Source organism: Opisthorchis viverrini (genome assembly GCF_000715545.1).
Source record: "Opisthorchis viverrini unplaced genomic scaffold opera_v5_418, whole genome shotgun sequence".
Taxonomy (NCBI): domain Eukaryota; kingdom Metazoa; phylum Platyhelminthes; class Trematoda; order Opisthorchiida; family Opisthorchiidae; genus Opisthorchis; species Opisthorchis viverrini.
The window spans coordinates 133,544-142,620 of NW_008752079.1; the positions used below are offsets into that span (position 1 = coordinate 133,544).

Here is a 9,077-nt window from a genome sequence, read left to right on the forward strand (position 1 = left end):
TATATTAGCTCCTACGTTGGATGGAATTTTGACACAAATTCGGAAACCACAGAGACAAAACCACAAAAAAAGCGAAAGCCACATCCAGCTGCCGGTTAATTTTGATCTTCGCATACTACTTCCAGAGATGAGTAGCTAGAAAGTTTCCAATTCAGAGGGTACGCAAGACGCATCCCATATCACACTATGAGAGTGATGAGTTAGCTATGGTTTTTGCTCAGCGAAGTATCCTATGCGTACCCGTATCAAGAGAATACAAAGTCCTACGGTCGGATTATTGCTGGTGTGTACCAATTACATTATCAACCTACAACCACCCTTTCCCGAGTAGCATGATACCTAGAATCAAATCAATTGCAAAATTTTATTCAGCCGACAATGTATCGACAAAATGAGAGACTGTTTGCTGGTCAATGAGGTCAGCATAAAATCGATCATTTCTGGCAACGGTCTTCGGATGTACCAGATCCGATCCTTCTGTCGAATTCGAGGAATGTCCTGATTTATTGGGGGACCGGATGGTCCATGTTCCTGAGGGAAGACTCAGCAGGTTCGTGCGACGGAACCACTGTACACGCATTCCCTCAAAGTCGAACTCTTCAGTCCTCTTGGAACCGCCACGCCGTTTCGCTCGCACCGGACAGTTGCAACAGCCTACGGTGACGAGAGGTTCCAGGGTATGAATGTAAACCAGCTCCTCTGCGATCAAACTCTCCGGTTCTCCAGACGCCAGTAGTTCACACCGAACTTGCTTCCAACCATTGGAGAACAGTACCAAACGGCTGATCACATCCAGAGTCCAATTGGTGAACAACAGGTTGTTGATCAAAACTGGGGCACAATGGGGTAGTATGACCAAATGATGGCGATTGGGGTCCAACTGGTAACAGGCTTCTTCGTTACGTTGAATAACCTGAAATCGCGAAAAAGGTGAAAATTTTGAGGCAGGCGGGCAGAACGGTGCAAAGTGCTAGATTGAATATAGCTTTACCAGCTGTAAATGACTCGCGAGTTACCTAGGGTATAGTGTCCAGTTAGTTTAATAGTTAATCGTGGGAGACGGTCTATGGTGAGCCCTTTTGGTGCACTTGTTCAATAGAAGCGAGCTGATAGAGAAGGATAAAACAAACGTACCTGTGAGCTGGGATCGAACTGAAGACATGGTGCTTTAGACCGATTAACAGACTCGCAGGATCCAATTCCTGTTTAACCAACGGCCAAACAGCCATAAAAACGGCATTCCGGCTCAGAAGCATTGTTTTTAGCTGTTCGGAATACACAACTCGTTCAGTTCGCAGTTTTCATTTGTGTGTAAACCAAACGGGGAATCAGGACCCATATGGCGCTGTCACTTGAGTGATATAAGATATTTATGCTTTGCACAAAAGCGTAAAAAATCGCACAACGGTGGTTTTAACTGTTAATCACAAAGGAAAACACATCGAAGTTGACGAATATATTGATCCAATTGGTCTGCCGAATAATTTTATCATGTGAATATAATCACTCGCTTATACACCTCAACCAGTTCACGGAACTATAACTTTTTTGAGTTATTCAACTTGTTGGGGCGGTGGCTTACATTATCTCAGTGACAGAAAACCCATCACAGTAATTAGTGGTTAACCGCCATACAACAATGTGGAGGGAATGCTTTGGTAAACGGTGGAAAAGAGAAAAGTAGGGACATAGTGTCAAAAAGTCCAGTGTTCTTGGGAAGACCCTACATGAATAAAGTTCTAACACCTGTGAACATTGCCGAAAACAGCCAAGCATCAAGTCAGGTTAAGGCGTGTGCTAGCATCCATTGCGAACCTCATTCAGCTTGAGTCCAGCTCACAAACTTGTGAGCTCAAGATAGATCAGTGGTCAAGGTGCAAACATATTGGAGAGGTTTGTGGTTCAAACCCGCTTCCCGGCTCCTTGAATCGTTTTATGGTAGCATCCGAGCACTCGTGCTACCCTCCAGTTGAGTATCACCGGTGCGCCAACAGGGTGTCATGGATGGGTGCTTATCGAAAAACGTTATATGGGCACTAGGGCTAGGGAATGACAACATGAACGTCATTGGGACCGGTTGATTACTATGTCCTATAATTTTGCAAATATTTGCAAGGAGGATCTCGTGGACTTGTATCAGTAGGGCTAGAAAATCCCGTAGCGCTCAGTTTGATGGTGACAATTTTCGTTTAACATTGCCTATACTGCATGAACCGTTCGATAATAATGGTTTGGAAGAGAAAATAACGCTTTCCTTGTGCATGCGTAATAACCCAATAATTTTCATACTCTGCACCAACGATTACGATTCGCAAGGTGCACTCAATTACGTGTCATTCGTTGCAACCAGCTAACACTCTTTATGCTAAGCAGACACTGGCGACCAAATGTTCGAAAACCTTTACCGTGTATGGGGTCGGGGATTAAGTTGCACAACCGGAAGAAACTCGATGTTACAGTCGCCTTGTATACACGGCTCAGCTGAATTAGTACCTGACATCATAAATGACTCAATTAGACGAGTGTTGTTTGCGCTCCAAAAATGTGTGTATTGACTTGGACTGTAGCCACGATAAACAGTTGGTGGTTGGTACAAACAGGTGAAAGGTGCTCATTTTCTTTCAGAATAACTACCACCAAGGGATGCCTCTAATGAAATGAAATTCCCTGTTATTATGACTATGTTTGGGCATTTCGTGGTATACAGAAGAATGGGTGGGTAGTTGTTGCCACAGAAGTGCTCGGTATTTCAAACTGTGTTCTTAAAAGTGTGGCCAGTCAATTGGAACGGAACCGCCTGTTTTAATGCATCCGGTTGAGTGAGGAAGCCTTAGCTCGCAAGCTGCAGGTTCGTCAATTCCGGCGCGACCAACTGTAGCAGCTTCAGTGTCACCTCAGGTTCAGATTACGAGTGTGCCATAAGCCTAACTAATGTATATGGATCTTGTATTCGAGTTTCTGCGACGAATCACATAGGGATCCATGAAGTGCCCAGAGTGCACGCGAAAGCAGCTTGCTGAGCGACCCACTAAGAAGATTACACGTTAAAGGATGCAATAAAAAAAGGGGCCTCAATATCGGATGCGTAGATAGAGGTGTGGGCGGTGGCGTGCAATTGGTCGCTTCCCTGGGTGCCTGACTGATTGATCTATAGTTGGGATCTACGGAGGAGCGGTTATCAAGTTATACAAGAAGGAAATCACGAGATAACAATGAAGAAATATGGGAAGCATCAGAAGCCATTTACTCTTCTCTTATCCATCCCACTGTATGTAGGGAATGAGGCGATGCATCTGATGTCACCTACCGAAGGCTGATGTGACTTTACGGCACTTTCACGGCTGTCTGTTGATCGGATACTACCTGGAAAATAACGTCCTTAACCAAAGACTTCGGTTCAAAAGCACGGTAGTTTTGGCAAGATCAACGGAGTAGTTTAAATTTTGAGGAGTATCGCACCTGTTCCAATGCCACATACGGAGGTCTAGGAGGCTGTCTTTCATCCTTCATCTATCCGTTCAACAACTTGGCATGAGGCACTGTGTATATGTATTGTGGACATGTTGTATATTGGGGATATCAGTATCTCCAAAAACCGTTTACTTGTTGAGTTATTGCCGAAGTCATTTTCCAAAATTTTGAATTTTCGTGCCATTTTCAACATGTTGCAAGTTATGCCAAAAGGACTGCGCTTCTCTCGTATTGGTTAGCTGGACTATGTGTGCTAGCAAATTTGTCGTTCCCCAAAATCGTTCAAATTACATACATTCGACGAAGCACTCGCTGTACTTTGCCTCTCTTTGAGGTAGTAAAAGCTCTCCTCCGAAGGTCCGGTCTTCTCTCTGTGCTAATAGTGATTTTACTCGCGCAATAGCCCGTTATTGGCGCGTTTATTCTAAGTCGCACATAGCCGTTGGTCGTACTCCTTCAAATCCTAAGGATTATGACTCAATGAGACACAAAGTGTGGAAACCGTCGGGCCACAATAAGGTATCTCCGGTCAAAAAGCTAAATGTGCTAATAGTGATTTTACTCGCGCAATAGCCCGTTATTGGCGCGTTTATTCTAAGTGGCACATAGCCGTTGGTCGTACTCCTTCAAATCCTAAGGATTATGACTCAATGAGACACAAAGTGTGGAAACCGTCGGGCCACAATAAGGTATCTCCGGTCAAAAAGCTAAATCCTTCCTGCTTCTGCATCTCGCAGTAGAGTCGTTTCCCACCAAAATAAATCGGACAACCGTAGCAGTTGATCTGAAACCACACCGTGGCCATAAGTTTCGAAGTTTGGCGATGAACAGTTCTGTACTTCCTCACAGAACGACAGATCTGTCGCAAGAGGCACTCAGAGTGACAACCGAGGGAGAGAGCAAATAGTCCCCAGTTGGAACAGGAAGTTGTGAACGCAGGGTAGCTGGAAACAACTATGCATGAGGTTGCGTATTGTTTAGATTTCCTTCAAGGTTGTTTCAGCAGTAACCGTTTGTCAGCTGAATTATGGAACGACCTAGCAAATAGACACATCCATCATGGAACCAATATCGAGAGACGCACACAGAATCACGTGTATCAATCAATAACTCACTTTCATACCTAAATGGTGAATGAACTGACGCGATACGGATCTAAAAACTGGGTCGTAGAGTTGTGTGCGGGACCGAGTTAAACGGGGATCTCGTTCAATTAGCAGATCCAATACAGCCAACTGTCGCAAACTTGCACGATCCACAGCGGGATTGCCTAGGCCCAGACAAAGGACATCTATACTATCTCGTTCATCCAGGGGTATGTCACAGAAAGCTTCACGAAGATCAGCTAGTAGCGTGTCCAAAAAGTGAGTGCCGTTATCTGAGTTCAGGAAGTAGGCTCGGGTTGAGGCAAATTTCGATTTCAAAGTTTCGATGTCATCGTCTTCCACAAGGTCAGAAAGTCCCGCTGGAGGTCGGCGGCCATCAGGTCGTTGTGCTGTCGAGCAACGGAGCACGGGTTTTAGTTTAGCACCCGACTTTTCTCGGCGTCTCCTAGTGCAGGCACGCAACCATGGTCCACCATCATCTAACGAGGCATCAGCCAATGTAGATGAGCTGCTACCTACAGTAAGGTCTGCCATCAGGAAATGAGCTGTAAAATATTGACGGCCCTGATCGCGCAGCCGTAGGATTCTGAACCAGCGCTACCAAAAGAAGTCCATCGAATTTCGACTCTGAAAATAGAAACGGACGTACAAGTTCTAGATAACCCGCCAATAAAAAGCATAACTCACATAACCAAAACAGTGACAACTCTGTGGGATAGGACATCATGTAACTCATAATTCATTCCCCTGTTTCTCACATGCGTTTAGCTGCGAAGACATGAGAGCACACCTAAATTTGACCACAGTCACAATGCATTCCCATTTTAAACAAGGTTTAAATCTTACAGAACGGGCAGAGAACAGTGTTGGTGACTGTTAATTACACCCAAAAATGTCGAAATAATGTTGACCCATATAAGGTTCTCACCGAATACATCGTAACGTTACTCGTATTCGATATGTCCATTTTTTTAGATAGGTCCGTTGAGGTGTCCCGTCATCAGTGTTAGATCTTAAAACTTGTTGTGGTAATCCCTACTCCTGAGGAAAGCAAGAAATATTATATGCTTTTCAAAAAGATTAGCGCTTTGACCCCTTAGAGTCCATGACTTCGTTGCCCACTACCCCTCCCTACCCCAAAAGAGGTCATGAATTTAATTGATCGTCAGAAATTACGCAAAACTTGAATGTTCTAACGGACGAACGACAAATTCGAACAACAAATTCATGAACTGCAAACAAAAGCATCTGTAACCTTCGAAAAGTTCAGAAACTGATAAAACCTGTCAACCACTGGTCACAAATATCGTTACTGCTCATTAATTGTTTACCTCAGCTTTTCAGTGTAAGAGGTCCCAGTAGTAGAAACTTCCTGCCCCAAAAAGTTACTGATTTGGCCCTTTGATGAACAGCCAAAATCTGCTTATCGTAAATTATTCACGCACCGCATTTTGCCTTACTGAATGACTTATCGAATACTGCCGGAGCAAGCATAAAAGTTACTTTTCAGGTCGTTAAGATGCAGGTGCGCCGATTGTGCACTATAGTGCAGCCAGACCGCCGGAATGTGACCCTGGGGCTACCTAAACTTACGGCGAAAGCCGTCACTTAAGCGGTAACCACTTTCGTGAGTGCACAACCATTAGGCAGATGAGATTTTGTCTCTCATTGATCATTTTTTCAGTTTCTGAGTACCGCATCGATTGTTCTGAGGATAGTGATGAGTTGAAAGGCGACATGGAAACAAGAAAGAAACCACAAACAGCATTACTGAACTCTGTTCAACCCGCAAAAAAGTTAATAGAGGCAGCAGCCAGATATGATAGGAAAATTAGAGGAATTCAGCACGTGATGCATCGCGTATACTAGTTTCAAGTTATCTACACCTAAATTCACGCCCTCCCGAAGGAGGATCATCTTGCGGGAGAGGTTGGAAAACTCGTTCGTCTTAGGAGCACCTCTGGTCAGATATCACAAAAAAATCAATCCTACCCTTTCGGTGCCCAACTGCCATGCCACCCGAAGGAAGCACGAGGGCTGGGATAGTCATGTTGCCCAAGCCTAGACAGAGGAAGTGGAGAGACAGAGGTCGGGTTTGAACCACGAACCTTCTTGTCAGTAAATCTGCGCTCTAACCAACTCGTCCCCAGATATCATAACTTATCGACTTACTTTCAAAGGGAAGCTTCCTAGCAGACTGTCAAAACCTAAAGTGAGATCGCTAACGTTACAAAATTCTGCCTCGAGATCTAACATTTCTTGGGAGATTACCATCACAAGCAAAGTTATACCTCCCGATAGTAAACGGATCTGGTGCCTTACAAAGTGTCGGGAACACAGGTGTTCTGGTCTCACGGTATGAAACGAACAAATGACAAGTCCTTTTCAATTGTTTCTGCCGTGAAAACTAAGATAGCAATGAGTGAGAATTCTTTCCCATGAACAAGCCATTTAGAAGTTCGTTTCTCACCAAAATACCAACAGAATCAGAGTGACTATTAGGCGTCTTAAGGACTATCCAAGTCCAAGGGTGTCATTACCATCCTCTTTGACTAGATGGTTGTTTCACTCACAAGAAACCTCTTTGGGTCGGTTGCGCGGATCATTCGAAATAGTTTACGCACATTCCTGGAGTTTCCCAGTGATCCATCTCAGCTTTCTGGACCAAGCGAACTTCTAGATCCCGACAGATACTCCTTTTCACCTGAAGCCTGACAGTTCGCCAAGTGGTATTGCGCTCCCGACCAGCAGTATTACGTGTCCAAGCCTCGAGTAAATCTACAGCGTTGCTCAGGATTCAGCGCTCAGAGCTAGTTGGTTGCGCCGCCCCATAACCAGTGCCCACCGCCTTTTAGGGTTGCGGAAAGCATCTTCCAGTAAGAGTCAACATCAGATTTGTCCGAAGGGGGCTTCAATAGGTGGTTTTGGTAGGTTTGCTTCACATAAGGGTTCGAGAACTGCTCAATGGCCAGGCGAGGTATGAGCTCCCGTGAAAAGTGCAACGAACAAGTGCGCAGTCTAGATCCACACAGGTATTCCAGAACGAGCGATAGTCAGTTATTAACGCAAGCCATCTATGACTAATGACGATGTGGTCTACCTGTGACAGATTGACTCGCCTACGGAAAGCACAACGATGCAAAGCGGCTCCGGTTGTTTTGGAGACTATTACCGCACAATTCTACAAGAGGAGTTCGCCGTTTTCTATGTGTCTCGATTCGCGTTCGAGATCACCCCATTGAGCCTCAGCAGGGCTATGTCGTCGTCATCATCATCATCATCATCGCCAGCATGACATCAGTGTTCAACGCCGATGCTTCACTGCCGTAGGGCTAAGTCGTACCTACCGGCGTATTCATAACTTCAAGAACCGTGACAGTATGTGAGCTTTAAGCCCGCTGTAACAAGGCGCCCAAAACGTCGTAAAAACTATCTTAGGGTGTATAGGGGCCACAGTCTGTTGGGACACAATCAGATATGATGACCAGACACCAAGTGTCGATGCGTTTACAGGCAACCTCACAGAAATTTCCAGACGAACGGCAAAAGGTTGGCTACCAAAGGGGAACCATTCGACCAGGGATCCTTCAGATCCGTGGATCATAACAATACCAACCCCAGCAGCAGCGGTTTCTGGATCAACAGAGGTAGGCAAAATGAAGCGAGCGGAAATGGATGGGGAAGCTAGTTCAACAACTGTACTTGAGTCCTGAATCATCCTTTCAGACGCACAGCACGTCTGGAAAGCGATTCCAGTGTACATGCAATTGCAGTCTGTTGTTGGGGCGAGATGGTTCAGTGGTTAGAATGAGAATTTACTGATCGGAAGGTCCATGATTCGAACCAGACCTCTACATCTCGACTTCTGGCTGGGCTCAGGCAACCTGGCAATATCCCAGTCCTCGCACTTCCTTCGGGCGGCATGGCAGCTAGGCACCGAAAGGGTATTATGGCGGAACAATCTATTTCTTTGTTAGTCTGTTGTCCAGCGTGCTTCAGGGCGCGAACGTTAAAGACCGCCAGGTGAACTGAGCGTCGGGGTTTGAAGAATGGTTTCAAAGTGTCTAAGGCCCTGGCAGCAGAATTAATCGTGGATATTACAGCTAATGGTAATGGATGGCGAACGGATCGCAGTCCTTAGGAATGAGCATAGGGCGGCGCGGAGCCTGGAAGAGCGAATCTGGAAGAGAAGGGAAGCGTTTTCATCCACCCGTCCTACTGCATGCAGTGATTTCGAAATTCGTGAAAGAGCATACACATTTTTATTCAACAACCGAATTCATGAGAGATGAAGCTAGTCCAATCGTTTCGAATCCTTATTGCCCGTAGATCTGTTAGTTCATAGTCCAGCACAATCTACTTGAAGCTGCATCGATATGTAATTATGTAATTATATGTAATTATACGGTGGATATGACTAATCGAACTGACAGCGACTTTCCGGAACCCGTGGAGAAGTTCGACAGAAAGGTACCAAACGTTAACTCGTCCGTTAACAAG

At 45.3% G+C, this 9,077-nt stretch overlaps 1 protein-coding gene across 1 annotated transcript; it reads right to left on the reverse strand.

Moving 5' to 3' along the window:
* Positions 1–357: 357 nt before the first annotated feature.
* On the reverse strand, positions 358–8,295 carry T265_15291 (hypothetical protein; the record flags this gene model as incomplete). Its single annotated transcript, XM_009177410.1, has 3 exons — positions 358–913; positions 4,587–5,122; positions 8,190–8,295. The coding sequence occupies 3 exons, from the start codon at positions 8,293–8,295 to the stop codon at positions 365–367; spliced, it is 1,191 nt and encodes a 396-aa protein (XP_009175674.1).
* Between the last annotated feature and the right edge of the window lie 782 nt (positions 8,296–9,077).